A 19,987-nucleotide genomic window follows, 5' to 3' on the forward strand; every position below is an offset into this window, starting at 1 on the left:
TATCGTCGTCTCCTCCATCGACGTCAAAACAACGACCGCAAACCGACTTCGCTCAATATCGCAATGTCATCTGACTCTTCTGTCACTGTCCGTGATGAATCGGGAGAGCCGCTTGCCAAACGCCAGAAGACTTTCGATTATGGGTATGTCCGGAGCGATAGACCTTCAAAGACAGCTGCTGAGCTCACTCCTCCCAGACCAGAAGCTCTTGTCCTAAGAGTTGACACCACGTGCGATGGCAGTGGCTCTGAGGAATACATTAAAACAGTTGCTGTCGTGAGCGCCGCCAAATTTCACAGAGCTACTAAAGGCCGGTTCAAGACCTCACCAGCAAGTATGACTCATAATGGAACGCAGTTGATGGATACCAAGATGAGTATTATCATCTTCCGCAAAGAATTAGAGTCAGTCATCAGAGCTCTAGCTCACTGGGTCCAAGAAGATGACATTGACGAGGCTGTCTTGAAAGCCTGCGATGCCGATGATGGTAGAAAGGCCCGTTGGGTTCAGCTTCTCTTCCATGTCATCGAATTCTGGCTCAGGAACAACCTTGATAAGTCGGTCCACGATCGACTAATCGACTGCTTCATTGAGTGGCTTAAGGAAGAGAACAATCAAGGATCCGATATGCAAGATGCCATCGAAAACATCGATCGTGCTGTTCAGAGCTTCCTTTGGGCACAAATCCCGGATTTCAAGGCTGACTCCCGCGTTATTCCACTTTTGGCATGTCTCACTCTATACTATGATCCGACAGCTCTCGGCCCCTGCGATCGTGAGGAACGATTTGAGGAGAACAGCTTGAGTCCGGACATCAACGACGAAGCATACACATACTTACTTGCTAAGTGGAACGATGGTGTAAATGTACCGGAGGATCCCTTGGAAGATGACTTCGATCAACACTGCCGTTACCACCTGCACGGTGACAAAGAAGCTTGTTACAAGCAAAAGCAGTCTTGGAGGGCTTGATATCGCCTATGCGGAGGCCCTTTACTCTGGCTCCTTTACTCAACCTCTGGTATCAAGATGGTCAAAGGACCGCTGCATCTTGAAAGAAGACAAGATATATCAGGAGAGAGGAAAAAGAAAGGAAGATGAGGACAGCAAAGATAAGAAAGAGAGCAGGATGAGAAGAATGCAGACAAGTCTGTGTCGAAGAAGAAAACAAAAATTGGGAAGGTTCTGATCTTGCGAGAGGCATCCTCGCACTTGAGGTAGTGTTTCTGGGGGCTCAGGGGTAATCTTGAGATGAGATTTCGGGGAGCAAAAGGGAGAAACAAGAAAGAAGCATGATTACCTTTTCATAGTACACATGCAGTAGGTAGTCCTCACATTCTTCGATGAATCATATTCTATCCTAATGTTTCTTCTTTATGCCTGCATATGGTCAAACAGTCCGCGATTGACCACCTTTAATGCATGGAGATACAAACGTCGAGATGCAAAGGACAACATCTCATGATCAGAGATCCTGACACGGTGAGGTAAATGTCTTTTTCCAGGTCCAGCGTGCCACAGGAACACTCAATGTTTGTTGATAAGCTCTTTCTCGCCATCGGCTTTCTTTAGACATGACCGCTGGTCGAGAAATGATCTTGCATTGCTATAGTTATCTTGAACCGGAGCTGACATAGAGATGAAGAAGCAGTTGCAGTTGGATATCATGCGTCTGATCAGCGTGAATCACGGTCAACAGTTTGATAAGAATGAGGATACTAGCAAAATTTATTGCCATAGAACACCAGTAGACAAAGATCTCTGGCTTGGAAGATACATCCGACCTCTGAAAGACACACTAGCCTGATAGACATAGCAAATGAGGGTATTGGAGTTCCGATAGAGAAGCAGTCTCTCAAGACTAGCTCTCGATTGTGGCAGGCCTCCTGTACTTCCATCAGTGCCAGAAACAATGTTGGGGTGGACAAATAGTATGCAAGCTGACATGATAGACTAGGCCGGAGGTCTTTGGATGTAGCAATACCTTATACGCAGCTTTGATATCATGCTAGGGGTAGGAAGGAGCTACTACGGTCAGACCACAGATAGGCTGAGTAGACTATATATGTAGCAAAGGATCCAACCCTACCAATTCCAGATGACGGAGTCGGTGCTGACGGCCGCAGTCACTTTCCTGATGGGAGTTTAGTTTAGGAGGATCGACTCCCCTTCACAGAACTCTTTTTGTTCAACACTCTCGGTTCGACCCTCCCGATGGACAGTTCCTCTTTTTGCACTCTAGTACTCTGCATCAGTCGTGATTGAGTGGGATACAATTTTTTATTGGCACCCCGCTTCTGTCAAGACCTTGCAGCGGACCAGCGGTAGGGTGTTGATGCATAACCATAATTTGTACTTCATGTCACCTATCGAATTGATACTTCTTTTGTTCCACACGTCTCTGCTCACAAAAAACCACGAATACGCCAAACTCCATATCCTTCAATCGATCTCATGATTTGACCGAGCTCCTCTCTGTTCAAACCAAGGTTGACAACTTTTGAATCTCTGAACTCATGTCAGCATCACATTTTAACAGACATATGAGGGCTACACTTACTCTCACGAATCTTTTGTTTGTAGCAGAGCTCTCCTTCAGCGTGATGGTGGTATGCACAATGTTGGTCGAAGGCAGGGTCCATCACGTCGCCCGGAATGGTGTCTCTTGCGCTCTGGTCGATGTGATCCATGAGCCAGAACTCAAAGGCACTGAAGTTCTTTGGAGTGAACAAGGTCTCGCCGTGATGAACTAGGACGTTTGCACACACGCGAATCAGTCCACCTTCCTCCAGTGTGTCGTTGAACTGGCAGATTCTGAAGACCTGGTTGAGGTTGACGTCGTCGCTTTTGATATATTCGATATACCAGTCGATCATGGAGTCGTACACAGCGCTGTTGTAGGTGTTCATGTTGGAGAAATGACTAATGACTCTGTGAAAGATTCCAAGAGTCTTGATCACTGGGGAAGAGTCTCGTTCTCCAAGGGATGAACCAAACTCCATGCTAACTCTCAAGGACTCAGCGACATCCATATCCTTGACCCATTGAGCAAGAAACTCCACCACACTCTTCTCGTCCTTAATGTTGTAGGTGACCAGTCTGTGGCCAAAGCATTGTAAGGGGCGGCTTTTGTTTTCCTTCAGAGCGGTCTGTAGATCCTTGCGCAAGACGAGAGCAAGACTGTCGCGTGGTATGGTGTTGGTGGCCACGTGATGCGATCTCAGAGAGATGGCCGACAATCTAGACCGTGTTCAGTAAAGGTCGACCATCCGATATGTTGACACTCACCCATGGTAGGACTGTTTAGTGACGCGTCTCTCGGCGTCAGGGGTAATGCCGGGGCTGGCGGTAGGCTTTTTGATAGCCATGACGGGCTTGATGGACGCCATGATTGCCTTTCGTTGGTGGTTTGTTGTTTGGCAGGCGCAAAAGATTGTGTTCCACGAAGAAAAGTTGGTAGCAGATTTTCCGTGGCGGGTGGTGTCAGGGCGACCAACCAGTGGAAACAATTTTTGTATGATGAGTGAAGCAGCCAAATTTTGACAGGAGTGATAGCCATTCTTCCTTATTTACTTTCTTGGACTCCATATCTTACCTCCTCATCGCAACTCTTCAAGACCATGAAGATCACCGACAACCACGACGGCTTGGAATCCGAGATGGACAACGACGACTACAACGCTGTGCAGTATTTCGACGGTGCTGACGACGAGCTCACGACGGATGTCGATCAGGACAAAGTCGACAAGGAAACTAGCCTCTTGCCCGGATCACCAGCTCGTGCGCTGGAGTTTCGTCCTAAGCGTGGCGGAGGCAACAATGGCCGTGTTGATGGACGTGGTGCAAGACGTGGAGGCAGAGGCGGTCGTGCTTTGGTCTCTTGGGCGCGCCGTGGACGTACTATTTCACAACACCAGGTTACCATTGAGCGTCCACTCGAGTTTGGGTCAGTCACTTGAGATTCGTGTGATGAAAATCTTCTGACAACTGTCCAGGACCGAAATTGTGGTCTTAAAGGCCAAGGGCGAAACAAACAGTCATGTGTCCAAGACTCAATTTGACCATGCAGTCAAGCTGATCGACCATGGAACTTACGACATCGTCAAGGACTGCGAGGGTGTCAGCATCAGACATTATAATTTCGAAGTTCATCGCTCCATCGTCCGCTTCTTCGACTATTGGATCCACTATCACGACAGCCAGGATGCCCACGCCGCTATCGAGTATGCTCTCGAGAGGAAGAAGAGAATCGACATCAACAACCTCAAGCCCAAGCTCAGTGCTGAAAGTGGATGGAGCTCCATTTGGAGCTCCATATGGATAATCCATAATTCCAAATGGAGTGGAAGGAGACCTTAACTCCATGGAGTTTGGAGCTCCAACGCAGGGTCATTTGGAGCTCCATGGATATTGCCAAGCATGCCTAGATAGGCATAGTTGGACTCTTGGCTTAAGGCCTAAGCTCAACTATGAGTCCGGATAAGCAAGATCCGAAGATAAGATATAGATCTATGACATATTCTAGCTGTGCTAGTAACCCTGTCCTAAGTTTCTGCCTGCCAAGATAACCCTTATTACCTATAATATTAATATTCTATTATTTGATAACTTAGAAAACAGCAGGATTTTTAAGATAAAACTAAGTTTAATTAGAAATTAAGTTATTATCATATATTAGAGTCTTTTTTATCATTTTAACAAAGCTTAAGTATTTCTCCATACAAATATACAAAACAATCCGGAGAAAACTTTGGAGCTCCAACAACTCCACATGGAGTATCCATGGATATCCAAATACTCCATGGAGATTGGAGCTCCAAAACTCCATGGATTATCCATGGAGCTTTTGGAGTTGGAAGAGGGGGTCCTTCCAAACTCCAAAAACTCCATGGAGTGGAGCTCCACTCCATCCACTTTCAGCACTGCCCAAGCTCGGCGCTGCAGTTGGCGACTACGTGATCTTCGTCGTTAAGCTCATCAAGTTCTTCGACGATGAGAAATTCTTCAATCCTCAGATCAAATAGTCTCTATTCGACTGTTTCGCAAACCTGATGAAGGCCCAGAATGACAAGGAGGACAAGACTGAGGTGGCCAAGATGTTCAACGATGCTTGCAACGATCGCTCCATCCAGCACAACATCGTCGATGTGCTTGTCGCTCTCTCTGAGTGAAGTGGATAGTACGAAAGAGTCGCTCACATGGTGGTGGAAGAAGGTTCGGACGCTTGGCCCTCCCACTCAATGTAATTATCTCTTTTATCGTTTGGGATCAGCCTACCAGTACAGCTTGTTTTCCTCAACTTTCAATGCACTTCTTTTGGTCCGCAAGGCTGTCAATAGATGGGCTATTCTGGATCACCTTCTCACTGCACACGATGTTCGACTGAAAAAACGCAGAAGGTCGGTGCTTTAGACTCAAAGGAACGACAAACCACATTGAGACAAAGAAAACACATTGTGCCTCAAAGTTGTTGAGGCCAAGTCTTCAGATCGGTTGTTCGTGTATAGAAACATGGCTGAGTTGCAGTAGCACCCTGTACGAGTAGCTATAGAGACACTTGGTAGCATTGCATAGATGGCCTTTTAATTTGGGAAGGATGCAACGATCAGTCAAGATGATTGAGCTGATGTCGAGCAAGTCGAGTTGCCGAGCTTGAGCCGAAATTTCGGCAACTTCTCAGTCCGTTGGTCTTCTGGACATACTCTCGCACATTCCTGAGACCACACAGTCACAAGTCAGTCGGAGTCACATATCAAGTAGACCAACGAATACACCTCTGTCTGGGAGAAGTTGACCGTCGGCTAGATCAGGTGTATCGCATAGAGATTGTAACCGATTGTCCGGATCGGTGGCCGCACCAAGACTGAGGATAGAGTGATGAGGCGCTTACACGCGCGCCATCCACGTCTGTTAGCGTATCTTGAAGCACCTCTTGAACAATAGCTGCGGTTGAGCATGGTAGCACCTTGGCGTAAACACAAGAATCTCAGCGGCACATTGCCAGTAGCCGCTTTCGACGCCGCACAACAATGGCCAACGCGATCATTCGCACTTCAGGTTCTCACGACCAACTCGAGCCAACGCACGAAGTTGCATAGTTGGTTGGAGTTGCTTCGCGAGACGTCCCGCGCGCTAGAATCGAGCAAAAATGCAATATATTCGATTCGGCCGGCGACTGTACAGAGCTGTCACTGAGCACTGACGCTCTATATATCTGGATATCTCCCCTGCTCGTTCAGACAGTCCATCATCTTTGTTCTGAATCTCTAAGACTTCATCATCTCATCGTTCTCCGATAGCCACCATGCATTACAGCTGCAGTGTTCTGGTCCTTTTGACCTTGCTCCTTGTATCTCAGCTGCAAGCTCAGACCGAGTAAATGCTTGTAGCAAATCCTGCACTGACAAACTCCCAATTCTAGATACAGCGATACAAATATGACCCTTACTTCCACAGCTCTTGATGCACATATTTGGGGAAACCACAGTCCTTCGTTCTCCATGTGGGAAAGGCCCAAGCCCCCATATCAGACCTGCTTCAATCTCGCCGATGTGTTTGGTAATGTCAGCAGCCCGTGGGACTACACAACCGAGAACGCGGCATATTACAACCTAAAAGGCAATTTTACATCCTTCACATACAAGCAGCTCAACAGAACCGATCCTGAAGTTGGTAAAACCGCTGCCAGACTTGTCAAGATCTGGCCGTTGGAGGATTGTCGCGAGAGTGACGGTCTTCCTTGGTATGGATTCAGCTGTCAGGACAACGGAACAGCATTCGGCATTCCTGGCGGGATCAAGAGTTTCTCCATCATGGATAGAGCCGCACCTAACAACGAAGATCAAGATCACTGTTGGACTTGGGCCAGGGATGGTCATTCGGCGGCATCGACAAACTTCAAGGGCTGCTTTGCTGCAATGACGGTTGCTGTGTTGTCTGCGATCATCTTGGTATTGTAGTATGAGAGTAGACAATACACTGGTGGATCTGTTGGTAAGTCAATTCGACGAACCTTTCAGAGCAACCACGGCGCGGAAGAGGATCAAGAGATTTGGTTATGGCTTGTGGAAATGCAAGAATGTTTGAAATGTTGTTTTTCATTCACCTCTTTCTGTGCCAGACTTTGTTTGCCATGAGCATTTTAAGATGCACATTGTGCATTTCTGCTGTTGGTTGTTCTGCTAAAGTTGACTTAGCAACTGTTATCAAGCAAGTCTAACCGAGGTTTAGCCGCTTGATACCCCCTTGATCAAGCACCTCCAAGCCTCCAACGAGTCAAGAAATCTCTGATCGCGCTCAGTGATAACGATGAGATCTCCTGGAGAACTTCACTCTCAGGATCACGAACGCTAGTCAGGGCGCTTGGAGAGGAACCAAACGCACCAAGGAGGCGCCCAGCCTTGGCAAACAATCCTTCAAAGTCCCCACCTAAGGCTAAGGCCGATGATCCCGTACATTTCGTCACTCCAACCTCCGTATCTGGACTCAGAGTGCTGCGATTCACGTGTTTACGGACGTACTGCCTCTCTCGGTAGCTCTCATGTTCTTTCCTTCCACCATATGTTCCTACCGCCACAACAAGATGGCCAGGAACCGTGGGTGGTGCTCAGGAGCTCGAAGCCGATGAGCTGTAACGCAATCAACCCTCACATTTGACAACTAATTTCAGCCCTTAGCCGATGTCGAGAGGCCTTAGACGTGGTCCAGGACTACAGTATCCCGGATCCTGGAGTTGGTGCGCTGAATGCTACAGTCTCTAATCCAAACAGGATACAGACGTGGATTCAGAATAGCAGACTGATTTACAACCCACTGACTTGAACGACGCTCTCTGTCACGCGTGTGTCGATCATTACACATGATTCACACTTCGATCTAGGCACTAGCAGCTAACACCAACATGCGACTTTCCACAACCGGTTCAACACCTGATCCTTTGCTTTAAAGGCTGTGCCTCAGGATCGACTGGATGTTTCAAGGAATCCTGACTTGGCCTACGAAATGTTGCAGGAAATTATCGCTCCATACTTAGACTGCTACTGATCGTCTCTAGTTATAATCCTGTCGTACTGACTCTTCCAAGCGTACTTATTCGAGCAACTGTCCTACATACCCACCCAAATATACCTCATCTAATCCTTGCCTCCTTACATCATGCAGTTTCACCAAAGCGCCTCAACTCTTATCTCCTTGCTTCTTGTATCGCAAGTCCAAGCCCAAAGCTCGTTCGTATGATGTCTGGAGTTGCAAGGACTGTCTTCTAATATCAGCAAAGCATTCAAAATTTGACCCTCGGCTTTTCAGCCAACGATGGAAAGGGGAACGTCACATTCTCCACCAGTGAAGCGCCCTCGAGCGTGACTTGCTTCAACCTTGCCGAGATCTTCGCCAGCAATGCGAGTAACGAACATCCGTACACCGTTTCCAATACCCAAGACTTTAACCCACAAACAAACTACACGTCACTCTTCTACCAGCAACTCAATGCGAGCATCAATGGAGATTCGAGCGGTGTTGGCACTGGCAAAGACGCTGCTCGAGTTGTCGAGGTTTTCCCTGGAGAGGATTGTCGTGAGTCGGATGGTCTGTCATGGTACGGATTAAGCTGTCAAAATGCCGGCGGCGAGACTTATGTCGTCCCTGGTGGTGTCAAGAGTTTCTCAGTCGTGAGTAGAGCCGATTCTGCCAATCAAGGCCACTGCTGGATTCTTGCGAAGCAGGGCGCAGCTTCGACAGTCTTCAAGGGTTGCTTTGCAGCAGTGATGGCTGCTGCATTCTCTGGACTGATCTTGGCCATGTGATGGACGTAAAATGTTTCGACCATCAGCGTATCTGAGGGAAGATTGGTAGAAGTGCAGATTCATGAAAACATGGGAGGAAATTCACAATCACCGCTCGGTCACGGGCTTTTTACAAGCATCTTATGTATTACATGAACAGATGTTCGTTTCATTGATACAGAAGATCTTGAGAATGTATGGGGAGGAGGAGATCCACGTCGATGATGCGTAACTACGCATAAGAGTGATGATATTTAACGTAAGTGTAGTCGTTCATCATCACAGAAGTCGAACTCACTTCCACGCGGTGGGGTGGTCCTCCCGGATTCGTTGTGGCTCAACCTTGCACTCGATTCGCATGTGCTTCTGCTTTCTTATCGCCCCTTCTTCTTTGTCTCGCAAATCAATCACACTCCTTTTTCGCACACAAGCTCACTACCATGCCTGTCGCGCAACCCATCAACGCGGCCAATGATGGTCCAGCCACCAAGAAACTGAAAACTGGCAATGAAGATGAATTTGCCTATGGGTAAGACAACACCACTCACATCATGCTACAGCACAAGCCATTGACTCCGAGCCATAGCAGTCATGTGGCTCTCCTCCAGTCATATGGAACAACCGTCTGCCACGTTCCACTTGTCGAGTTCCAGAAGATCAGCAACCTCGACCCAGTCAAGAAGTGTGGGACACTTGGAGCCATCTTCCATATCTACGATTACCCGGTCGAAACCCCCCTTGTCAGGTTCTTGGCTCATTGAATCCACCATCGAGACTCCGAAGAAGCAGTCAATGCCGCCATCGAGATTGACTCAATAAATGGCGTGCTCGACAGGAAATGGCTAGACTTCCTGGTCAAAGTCCTGAACTTTTGTGACGACAAAAGCAAGTTCCATAGCGATATCACCGATTCGCTGATCGACAACTTTTTCCTCTTCTTACGCTACGGCGGGATCGATCATATGGATCAAGTGTTCAAGATCTGTAAAGAGCACTGCAAGACTCATGCCCTGACCAGCGCTTTCGCCAATGTCTTCCTCTATCGTAAGAAGCAGTTCTTGAAACAAGCTCCTACATCCGACTATGATCGAGCTGTGCAGAGACACATGCATGGATGGCTGGCCGACGTTTGGATCAACGACCGTGATTGGCGCAAGCTTCCTCCAGTGTATTCAGAATCAATCGTGTTCGACAGCTGTTATCACCACGCTCACGAGCAAGACAAGGATTGCTATGTCTGGAGCAGAGTCAGCAATGCTGGCTATCTGTAGATGATTCATTGAGTCTCCAAGGACGACACTGCCTAGAGAGGCAAATGCAACAAGTTCACAGAAGACACGACACATTCTGAAGGGCTGCGTTGAGGAGCGCACATCAGGACATAGCTAATCCTGCATGCAGCGAGAGAGAGAAGAGTCCTAGCAGAATAAAGGTGAGGAACCTTTGTCGCATCAAGAGCCTTGATTGGCCCGTCTTTTCCAACATGTCATCATCCAAAATATTCAGAAATCGGAGAGTACTGCTTGATATGCTAGATTCGAAATGCACAAGAACACAGGTTGAACAGATACCAGACTTGAAGTGGTTATGCGGAGCGAGAATCAACTTGCAATAACGCAGATCCTCCAACCTCGCCTCTATATTCCCTGATCACACCATCACCCCAAGCAAGATGATGAGCGCACTGTACCAATGTGATGAGGTTGATGTCCAGAGTTGAAAGTCGAGATTGAGTTGAGGTTGGCGAGTCATAAAGTGAGAATTGGCAATTGTGGGGTAAAATTGAGGCTCTGCTGTTATCCGTCGTCGTCAGGAAGTGACGTATGCTCCTGCCGTTTCCCTCTCGTTCCTGGCAATCGGCTGGCGATCTGAACAGCGTGATGCAGGTGCTTTGTTTTGCGCGATATCCCTGCCTTTGCTCGCGTGTCCTTGATAACTTCGCATGCTTGCTCTGATCTTTCTTTCTTACCAACCCATCGGTGCACCAATCACAGTCTCAACGCCATCATGTCTGGAGTGAAGGAGAACTTTGTCGTTCCCTTCTTGGGAGCACTACAGGCTTCGCTCGCAGTTCTTCTAACCATCTTCTGGGGTGTCATTGCTGCACAGTTCGACCTTTTGAATGAGAAGTCGGCAAAGGACATCTCCAAAGCTTGCGTCAGGTTGTTCCTGCCTGCATTGTTGATTGTCAACGTTGGACAGCAGTTGAGTATCGAATCTGTAAGCATCAACCCTGCAAGAAACAGAAAGACAGGAGAGCTAATATGGCCATCACAGGGAACAAAATACCTGGCTGTCTTCATCTGGGCCATCATCTACAATGTGCTCAGCATGGTCTTTGGTCTCGCAGTGTAAGTCTCGTCGACCATTCCAAACTCTGTTGGCGACAGAGTTCCGCGAAGCTTCAATGACAGTTTGAGCCCTGTCGTATTACACGATCCTATTTTGACTCTTGCTGACCCTTTCTTTCGCAGGACTAAATTCCTGAAGTTGCCTCAATGGGTCACTCCCGCAATCGCCTTCAATAACACGACCTCGCTACCTCTCCTCCTCGTCCAGTCCCTCCAATCGACCGGTATCCTCGACTCTCTCGATGCATCCAGCGACACCATCGACCGTGCCAAGTCATACTTCTTGGTCAATGCCATGGTTTCCAATTCCTTGACCTTCGCTCTGGGACCTCGCCTCCTCAACGGTCAGAACGAAGACTCGCCCGATGAAGAGCCCGAGAAAGAGGATGAAGACGACGAAGCTGAAAGAGGCTCTATTCATGAACACCAGGAGGAAAATGAGGAGACCTCCCTTCTCCCCAACCGCGCTGTCCGTCCAGGAACAAAGGTCATCTACAAAACTCAGAAACGCCTGAGTAACTACTACTCCTCGCTGTCACCTCGCACACAGGCTGTATTGGATTTCCTCTACCAATTCTGGAACCCGCCTCTTATTGGCGCTGTAATTGGTGGCATTGTCGGTTTGGTTCCTGCTTTGCATACTCTCTTCTTTAGCAAACCTCAAGAAGGCGGCTACTTCAACGCCTGGTTGACTTCGTCTATCAAGAACATTGGCGACCTCTTCGCATCTCTCCAAGTTGTTGTTGTCGGTGTGAAGCTGTCACAGGCCATGCTTCGATACAAGAAGGGAGAGCAAAGTGGTAGCGTGCCGTGGAAGCCTTTCACTATCATCACCATCGTCCGTTTCATCATCTGGCCCATGATCAGTATCCCCCTGGTTTGGGTCCTGGCCAGCAAGACCAATATCCTTTCTGACGACCCTATCTTATGGTTTGCCATGATGTTGATGCCAACTGGACCACCTGCAATGAAGCTGACTGCACTTGCTGATGTCAGTGGTGCTGGCGATGAGGAGAAGATGAGTATCGCCAAGTTCTTGACGGTAAGTTCATTCATCTTCCTGACAATCGTTCGGCGCTACCTGAATGAATTGAGCTGACATTCTGCAATACAGATCTCCTACACCATCTCACCTTTGATCTGTTTCTCGGTCGTCGGTGCGCTGAAAGCTAGTCAGGCTATTACCAGTAGCTAAACTAGTCATCAAATTTTGAAAATGGTAACAACTGATGGTTGTTTTGATGCAAGTGCATGATGAGCACTTGCGCTGAAACATAGTTTTCCATCTAATCAAACCATATCTTGCCTCAATCCATAGACGAAGACCACGCAATCCATCTCATGCTTCCTCCCTTCGTTCCAGAACACTCAAGTCTCCCTCAATCGTTACAGCTCTCGTCGACTTTGTGGTATCCAGCGCTCGACATGCTCGAATATCCAGAGCTTTCGTTCTCTTGCATATGCTGCAAAATTCTGGACCCTAGATTTGGTTATCCGCCTGCTCAAAGGCCTTAAGCAGCTTTACTGGCGGCATGTCACCTCTATTGCCGTCAGAGAAGTGACGCAACATCTTGCTCGTCGGAATAACCTTGTCACTCGACTGAAAGTCATTTGTGAGCCAAAGAGGAAGGAAAGAAGAAAAGATTCAAGAAATCAAATGCCGATGGTGGCACCCGGTCTGGTAAATGCATTTGTTGTTCTACATGGGTTCGAACGATCTCATATTGCGAGTCTGAGATGACTACGCCTGTGTCGTAAAGATTGAGGGCAGATGTACGAGGAGCATTGGGCAGAAGTATCCATGGCTTAAGTTTTCCAAAGACATTTAGCATGGTATTGTTAACGATGATAGAAGTACTTGGGATTGGATTGTGTGGACTACACGCAAACACTTAAAATGCTTTTTGTACCAAGATAGCTAGCTAGCAAATTTACTGCTTGATATCTAATGCAATGCTGCTCATATAAGCACACCTCTCCCTCTGATCAGCAGGCACATTCTCCATAGCAGTGGCATTAGTAACAAAATGGATCCTCTGCTTCTCAGTAGCAGTCCAAGTCTCCCAAATCGGACTCCCTTTCAAACGGTAAGTGTTAGGGTTAAAAGAACGAACAAACGAAGTCCAGTATGCCTGAACAACAGGCACAATTTCCGCGTTGGTAGTCGAGTACGAAGCAGGAGCCGCGCCATTCACGTTCTCAGGACCCCAGATGGCGTTGGTTTCGACGGTGTGGGTAACGCCTCTGCCTGCTGCTGCGGCGACGGGGTCGACGACGTCCCAGTGGTAGTTGTAGATGTCTTTGCGGTTGAAGGTAGCGGCGTAGACGTCTGAGATGTTGATGCCGGGGCAGTTGTAGCGAAGCTCTCCGTATGCGTTGGAGGCTTGTCTCCACCAGGCGCCTGCGTTGGGGTATTGCCAGGAAGCATTGTTGGGGTACAAGGCATTGATGTGGCGAATCATGTCCAGTGTCAGGAGAGGGAACTGGTCTTTGAGGAAAGCATTGCCTTCACCGATGGAAGAAGTGTTCATTGGGACGAATACGGTGCCTTCGTTTGTGTCGTCACCGTAGATGGCAGGCAGCTTGATGAAGTTGCCCTTGCGGAAAGCAGCCGTGGTCAAATCACTGACCACACCGCCATCCAAGGTGGGACCATACATGTACAACGGAGGATCCTGAGCGCCAGGGAAAGGAGAGTTGATGTTCTTGGTTTGCAGATAGGTTGCGTTGAGGCTACGCAGGCAGGCCAAGGTGTCGTTTGAGCTTGCGCATCCAGTGCGAATGACCAGGTTGTCATACATGAACTGAGACTCATTGACACTACGGACAGCGGCGAAAGATTGAGATTCGGCAGCCGAAGCGTGGAAGAGACCATCATTGCGACCGCCGTATGCGGTGAGTAGAAGAGTGACAGAGGCAGCTCCTGCAGACGATCCTCCGATCACGACATGGTTGGGGTCACCACCAAACTTGCGGATGTTCTTCTGGAGCCACTGCAGGGCCTTGATCTGATCCTTGAGACCGTTGTTGGTGCTGCCTCCCTTCACAATCTCGTTTGATGCAAGGAAACCATAAGGACCAACGCGATAGTTGAAGTTCACAACGACAATGTTGTGGTTGCTGGCCTCGATCAAACCCGAACCGTTGTAGTTAGGGTTAGAATTTGAATTGAAACCACCGCCTTGAATATAGAAATAGACAGGCAGCGGGTTATCCGATGTCGCGTTGGTAGGAGCATAGATGTTCATGAACAGACAATCCTCAGAGGAAGAGTTGCTTGGTGCGGCGCCAGTGCCCAGACAGATGTTGCCGAACTGTACGAGAAGTCGTCAGCAAGTACAACTGGATTTCCAACCATGAATACTCACTTGATTGGCCAAGATGGTAGTCTTGTTCTCGATGGGATCAGCAGGTGCTGCAAATCTCAGGTTGCCGACTGGAGGGGCAGCATATCGCACACCCAACCACTGTGTAACGCCATTCGCGAGTGAGACACCTTCGTACTTGGAGTAACACACGTCTACCAAGGGCTGAACAGCGCCAACAGTAGACACGCCGACGAGTCCTGCGAACAGAGAGGAACGCATGATGAAGAGTGAGGCAAGAAGGAAGGAATGAGGGGTACACTTGCACTTGCATGGGGAAGGAGCCTGCCTTTTATAGAAGATGCAGCCTTACGACCTCACCTTCCAGATCAATCCGCCATATTTCACGTCGGCTGGTATAGCCTGACCCACGCTGCCACCCCATCATGCCCCACGAAAGCATGTACCATGTCGCGAACTCTGCGCGCTTCTGCCCTGATAGCATTCTCGCGAACGGCATGCCGACATCAACATCCTCAAAACTCGGCCGACTTTCATGTGGAGGCCGATGCCGAATGTAAAGTCAATCCAACCGCATTTCTTCCCGATCGCTTATCGGATGCCGTACCCGATGAGGATCTATCTTACATATGCTCTCTCAAAGAACCATGCCATGTTAGCACGGGGAACTGAAAATGTCCTCGGATGTTGGAGTCCGATAACCACCGAAGACATCCGACAGCCTCGCAATCCTTGGCCTGGGAGTCCAGCAGGAGCGACGACATGAAGGTCAAGATCGTGTTTGGAAAAAAAGCCACTGCATCGAACGACGTGAATAGGCGTGGAGGTAAAGATGCGGGCATTGTGGGGCCTCGGTCAACCTCCGCAACGAAGGTACGGGTAGAGTGGGGACTGGAGGCCTCGATGACCAACACGTGCAACCTTGTCGCCAATCTATACCAGGCGCACGGTGATGTTACATTGTTTAATTAGCACTATATTCAAATCAAGGAAAGAGAGTTTACAATGAATTGATTTTATACCATGGAATATCTAATGCTTGTAACCCGCTAAAAAGAAGTGAATTGACAGTCAGAAACTTGCCCATGCCGTCTGGCGTAAGTACAGCAGAGTGAGCAAGAGACGCAGAACACACAGACGTAAAGATTCCCTGACTCCTGCCTTCGCCATGTGACTCTTGTATATACAACAAGATGACGAGGTCCTTGCTCGCTTTGTCCCAGTCGACTTCTCCAGCATAACACCATGCGCCAGGCCATTGCGCAGAACTGTCAAATTTTTCGGAGTTTTGTGACCTTTGCGTGTCTCTCAATTGTGGTCCGCCTTTTTCTGTTCATGTCCGGAGGTGTTCGTTTGGCTTTTGTTGCAGAGAGATGCTGCTGACGTGACGGCGATGCACAACTCTACAGGCCATACATTTGCCAGCCATCCAAGCCATCATCTCCAACCACGTTGGGTTTTGCTTCTGCCGACACGATGAGGTCTCTCGGATCATGAGCTGTTCTAGTACCCAACTCGTGGTCAAGTCACAGCTCGTCATCATCGATCTCACTGGGCTTGAGCAGACCACCAACCTTCATGGCACGCTCTCTCTCCTGCACCTTGGCTTCTTGAGCAGCCTTCTCACGGTCCTCAATGAACAATTCGGCGTTGTCACCAGCGAACTCCTTGAGCTGAATCAAGAAGTCACGCAATGTGAGCTTGAAGCGGTTAATGTCATCGGCTTGTGAGAACAGGTCTGAGATGAACTTCTGGATCTGTGCGGGAGTGAGGTTGGGGAAAGCGTTGACAAGAAGGTTGCCGACGAAGTTTTGTAGGAACTCCTTGTTTGATGTGCCAGCAGGTGCCATGTCGGAGGTGTAGATGGGCGAGTTCAACTTGCCAGAGCCGACGAGGTAGAACATCTGTGCGAGGAGCATGGACTGGTACTTGAAGCCAGCCTTGTGATCCGAGTCGGTAAGAACGAAGAAGACATCCTGGAGGATGGTGGTGTAGAAGTTCTGGAAGAAAGGTCCGCTAATCTCGATGTCGGTCTCTGACATGTTTTGGACAAGCTCGTAGCACATGTTCAGACCTTCGCCCTCAACAAGACGGTTGTCGTGCTTGCTGGCCCACATGCATGAATCGATGACAAACTTGAATTGGCGCTGATCAAGCTGGAGAAGAGCAGGGAAACAACGCAGGTTGATCTCGCGGAGAAGCTTGAAGAATTCAACACGGTGTTCGGGGTATTCGGAAAAGTCCTTGTTGATCATGTCAAGAGTGCACTCGAAAACGGCACCGAGGATACCAGGTACGTCCTTGGTCATCAGACCCTGGGAAGTGTTAGCATGACATCTTGAAGTAGGAATGGCGACCAAGCCGACCGAGTGTCTGCTACGATTAGGGGTCCAACGTACCTGAAGCTTCTTGATGATGGTAGTCATGACGTTCAGGACCTCAGCCTCGCGAGCATCAGGGACGTTGTTCTGGTAGTCAAGAAGGACCGCTTGCAATAAGTCGGGCACAAGGCGCTCGTGAACCATCTCGAGATCATCAGCCTTGTCGACGTATGTGCTGATCAACTTGAGAATTTCCTTCTTGATAGTTCTAAGACCGCGGACCTTGGGCATCTTGGTGGCAATGTTACCTGTGGATAATTAGCAATGATGACGTGGAGTAGATAGGAAGAGTAAGCATACCATCTCTCTGCACAGCTTCGTCAATAAGCTGACTGCTGGCACGGTACATGGTGAGCATGTCGAGGTAAATCTTGCCAATCTGAGGGTAAAAGTAGCTTCCGATCGAAGAGCAAGCAGAGACGTTTGTCTTCATGATGTTGCCCACGACCTTGATGGTCTCGGAATCTTGGAGAATGTTGGGATCAACGTGTGCAGACTGAATGATTGCGTCCCAGGCTTGGTTAGGAAGAGCCATAAGCTCACCGATCAAACGTTCCTGCATAGCCTTCTGGCCCTGTGCACTGATCATGTAACCACAAGCCTCGTAGAAGGTGTGAACCTGCTGGGGAGACAAATCACAGGTGATCTTGCGCATGTTACGCACGATTTCGTCAATGAAAGGCTCCGACTCGCCAGGCTGGGTCAGAACGAAGTGACGCTTGCACTTGTTGGCAATCTTAATGAAAGTATCGCAAGCCATGTCCTGTACACCCTCATGGGTCTCGTGCATGAATTCGAAGAGCTTGTTGACGACTGTCTTGAGGAACTTCCAGTGAGCCTTGAGGAAACGAGGGTATTGACCGACAATGTACATGATGTTCGATGCGACAACAGCCTTGTTGTCCTTTCCACGTTTCTGTTCGGTCAAACCGAGAAGGTCCTTGATGACGGTGACCAAGAAGCGCTTCTCAGTCTCTTCGTTCATGGCACCAGAGATGGAGCCAATAGCCCAACAAAGAGTGTTGCAGTTTGCCCAAGACCACTCGGAGCCATCGACCTGCTTGGAGAGCTTGTCGGACATGATGGTCTCAGTGTCGACAACGTCCAAGTGAGTCAGAAAGACCAGACACTCTCTGGTGGTCTTGTAAAGCTGAATGGTGTCGCTCTCCTTGACGAATTCACGGACGATCTCACCTTCGTCGTTCTCAACAATCAAGACTTCTTCAGGACGAACCATCTTTTCGATCATGACTTGGCGCAAGTTTGTCAAAACTTCGCCGTACTTGTTCTTGCGTAGAGGGTAGCCCGCCATTGCCGAAGGGTGAGGAGCACCGCCATTGGAAAGACCGCTCATTGTCATGCTGACCAAAGGATTGATGTCGGTGAGGGGAAGTTGCTGCATCTCGTCGTAGAGGTCGCAGACCAGCTTGGTCCAGTATTCCAGACAGATCTTGAAAATTTCACGATCGTCGATCTGACTGATGCGAATGAGGTAGAAGTGTCCGTGAACCAGGAAGTCAGGGTTGGGCAGGTTCTCGATGATGCTGAGGTGGTTAGAAAAGAAGTTGGTCAGGAAGAGAGCGAGGTTTTGGACAAATTCTTGGTCACGGCTGTTGCTGGAGGCGTAAGTCTGCTTGAGATCCAGCGACAAGGGGATGATTGTAGAAATGGTTGTCATGGTGTCGGTGAACATGGCAATGAGCTTCTCGTTGTACTGCTGTTCAGTCTGAAGACCACCAACTTCGGTCAAACATTTGAGAGTGACGTTGCGGAATTCGGGGACCTCAAGGAAGCGACTGCGAAGAGTCTCAAGCAAGCTGATACCAGTAGGCGGTGTCTCGAAGATGAAACCCAGAGGAATCCAATTGAGGAAGCGCAGCAGAGTCTCAAGAGTGGCCTTGATCAGCGAGGGTTGTGTGGCAGTGCGCAAAATCTCGCTGCACAGGTTGTAAATGGAGGTGAACTCGTCACACATGCTCTGCTTGAGTTGGCGCGTCTTGGTGGAGGTCATCTGTTCGGCGGAGAAGTCGAAAACTTCTTCTGAAAGGAGACGCAGAATGGCCATGTTGTTCTCGCAAATGGGTAGACTGCTGTGGCAGGAAGAGATAATCTCGTTGATAAAGGTGGGCCAGTTGTGAGGCCATTCCTGCTTGAGGATGGAAACGAGGACCAGGTTGAGCTTGTTAATCAAAGCTCTTTCCTTGCGCAGGCTCTCGTCGGTGCTCGACATCTGGATGATGAACTGGACAACAAAGTTGCGGATACCCTGGCACTGCTCGCGGGGCAGAACCTTCCACCGCGTCATGATCACATTGTCAAGAACTTGTAGACCGAGGACTGTTGCGGGCGAGATCAGTATGTCTTAGGAAACATTGGGGAAGGATTTCGGGTAGATGGCGTACACTTGGTCTGAGGGTATTGGGCGTCTTGGAGAATCTTGTCGACCATGAGCCATGCGTCGGGGTTTTCCTTGAACTGCAACGAGATTAGCGGGGAAGAGGTTGCGTGTAAGAGCTTGCAACTTACCTGATTGAGGGTGGCTTGAGCTTGTGTTCGCTGAGGTGAAGACAGTTAGCTTGGGCATTGCTAGATTGAGGGCATTTATGGCGCACCTCTTGACCCTGACCGCTGTAGAAGGCCTGGACAGTGGCGTCCAGCTCCTGTATTGACGAAGCCATAGTGGGGGAGAGTTCGGCGCAGACGAGAGCTTGTTGTGGGCGACGTGTAGTATGGCGCGCTGCCTGGTGCAAGGAGAGTTTGTGTCTACTCTAGCATGCAGTTCCTGAAGGAGCCAGAGGGTGAGCGGGTTGGTAGAGGCCGGAGGAGGTGGGGCGGCGCGTGTAGAGAAGACGCTCTGGTCGGAGACAGAGAACGCGTCCGGAGTGAGAGAGCGGAGCTGAAGTGTTGGCGAGAGGTTGGCCAAGCAAGCGCACAGCTGTACAAGGGGAGTGTAAAAGTTTGCGGGAGTTGTGGTTGACAGAAAGCGGTGGAAAGCTGATGGTTGTCGAGCTCTGATGCTGTTTCGGCTTGCTTAACGCTCTCTGCTGCTGCTGCGGCTGCTTCTTGCCTTTGCTGGCTCCTGCGCCTGCCTTAAGGCTTGGCTGTTTGAACCTTGGGCGTCGCCTCTTGTTTCTAGAAGACCCTCGATG

General features: G+C 49.2%; 9 protein-coding genes across 9 annotated transcripts; 6 read left to right on the plus strand and 3 right to left on the minus strand.

Moving 5' to 3' along the window:
* Window positions 1-63: 63 nt before the first annotated feature.
* Window positions 64-972, plus strand: M437DRAFT_64267 (uncharacterized protein; the record flags this gene model as incomplete). Its single annotated transcript, XM_041024394.1, has 2 exons — window positions 64-143; window positions 198-972. 2 exons carry the CDS (start codon window positions 64-66, stop codon window positions 970-972), a joined length of 855 nt encoding a protein of 284 aa, XP_040881650.1.
* Window positions 973-2,479: 1,507 nt separating this feature from the next.
* M437DRAFT_64268 (uncharacterized protein) lies at window positions 2,480-3,389 on the minus strand (the record flags this gene model as incomplete). Its single annotated transcript, XM_041024395.1, has 3 exons — window positions 2,480-2,508; window positions 2,561-3,240; window positions 3,289-3,389. 3 exons carry the CDS (start codon window positions 3,387-3,389, stop codon window positions 2,480-2,482), a joined length of 810 nt encoding a protein of 269 aa, XP_040881651.1.
* A 231-nt stretch (window positions 3,390-3,620) lies between these two features.
* M437DRAFT_64269 (uncharacterized protein) lies at window positions 3,621-4,359 on the plus strand (the record flags this gene model as incomplete). Its single annotated transcript, XM_041024396.1, has 2 exons — window positions 3,621-3,946; window positions 3,996-4,359. The coding sequence occupies 2 exons, from the start codon at window positions 3,621-3,623 to the stop codon at window positions 4,357-4,359; spliced, it is 690 nt and encodes a 229-aa protein (XP_040881652.1).
* A 1,945-nt stretch (window positions 4,360-6,304) lies between these two features.
* On the plus strand, window positions 6,305-6,959 carry M437DRAFT_64270 (uncharacterized protein; the record flags this gene model as incomplete). The annotated part of the gene is made up of 2 exons (XM_041024397.1): window positions 6,305-6,375; window positions 6,422-6,959. The coding sequence occupies 2 exons, from the start codon at window positions 6,305-6,307 to the stop codon at window positions 6,957-6,959; spliced, it is 609 nt and encodes a 202-aa protein (XP_040881653.1).
* Window positions 6,960-8,154: 1,195 nt separating this feature from the next.
* Window positions 8,155-8,801, plus strand: M437DRAFT_82638 (uncharacterized protein; the record flags this gene model as incomplete). The annotated part of the gene is made up of 2 exons (XM_041027786.1): window positions 8,155-8,225; window positions 8,276-8,801. 2 exons carry the CDS (start codon window positions 8,155-8,157, stop codon window positions 8,799-8,801), a joined length of 597 nt encoding a protein of 198 aa, XP_040881654.1.
* A 419-nt stretch (window positions 8,802-9,220) lies between these two features.
* On the plus strand, window positions 9,221-10,051 carry M437DRAFT_64272 (uncharacterized protein; the record flags this gene model as incomplete). Its single annotated transcript, XM_041024398.1, has 3 exons — window positions 9,221-9,309; window positions 9,367-9,464; window positions 9,555-10,051. 3 exons carry the CDS (start codon window positions 9,221-9,223, stop codon window positions 10,049-10,051), a joined length of 684 nt encoding a protein of 227 aa, XP_040881655.1.
* Window positions 10,052-10,787: 736 nt separating this feature from the next.
* M437DRAFT_82640 (membrane transporter) lies at window positions 10,788-12,326 on the plus strand (the record flags this gene model as incomplete). The annotated part of the gene is made up of 4 exons (XM_041027787.1): window positions 10,788-11,000; window positions 11,058-11,131; window positions 11,255-12,173; window positions 12,246-12,326. The coding sequence occupies 4 exons, from the start codon at window positions 10,788-10,790 to the stop codon at window positions 12,324-12,326; spliced, it is 1,287 nt and encodes a 428-aa protein (XP_040881656.1).
* A 736-nt stretch (window positions 12,327-13,062) lies between these two features.
* M437DRAFT_64274 (alpha/beta-hydrolase) lies at window positions 13,063-14,718 on the minus strand (the record flags this gene model as incomplete). The annotated part of the gene is made up of 2 exons (XM_041024399.1): window positions 13,063-14,445; window positions 14,500-14,718. The coding sequence occupies 2 exons, from the start codon at window positions 14,716-14,718 to the stop codon at window positions 13,063-13,065; spliced, it is 1,602 nt and encodes a 533-aa protein (XP_040881657.1).
* A 1,265-nt stretch (window positions 14,719-15,983) lies between these two features.
* Window positions 15,984-19,516, minus strand: M437DRAFT_44118 (uncharacterized protein; the record flags this gene model as incomplete). Its single annotated transcript, XM_041020857.1, has 6 exons — window positions 15,984-16,772; window positions 16,857-17,086; window positions 17,139-19,175; window positions 19,241-19,313; window positions 19,365-19,394; window positions 19,451-19,516. 6 exons carry the CDS (start codon window positions 19,514-19,516, stop codon window positions 15,984-15,986), a joined length of 3,225 nt encoding a protein of 1,074 aa, XP_040881658.1.
* Window positions 19,517-19,987: the final 471 nt, after the last annotated feature.

Source organism: Aureobasidium melanogenum, assembly GCF_000721775.1.
Source record: "Aureobasidium melanogenum CBS 110374 unplaced genomic scaffold scaffold_5, whole genome shotgun sequence".
In the NCBI taxonomy this organism is placed as follows: Eukaryota; Fungi; Ascomycota; class Dothideomycetes; order Dothideales; family Saccotheciaceae; genus Aureobasidium; species Aureobasidium melanogenum.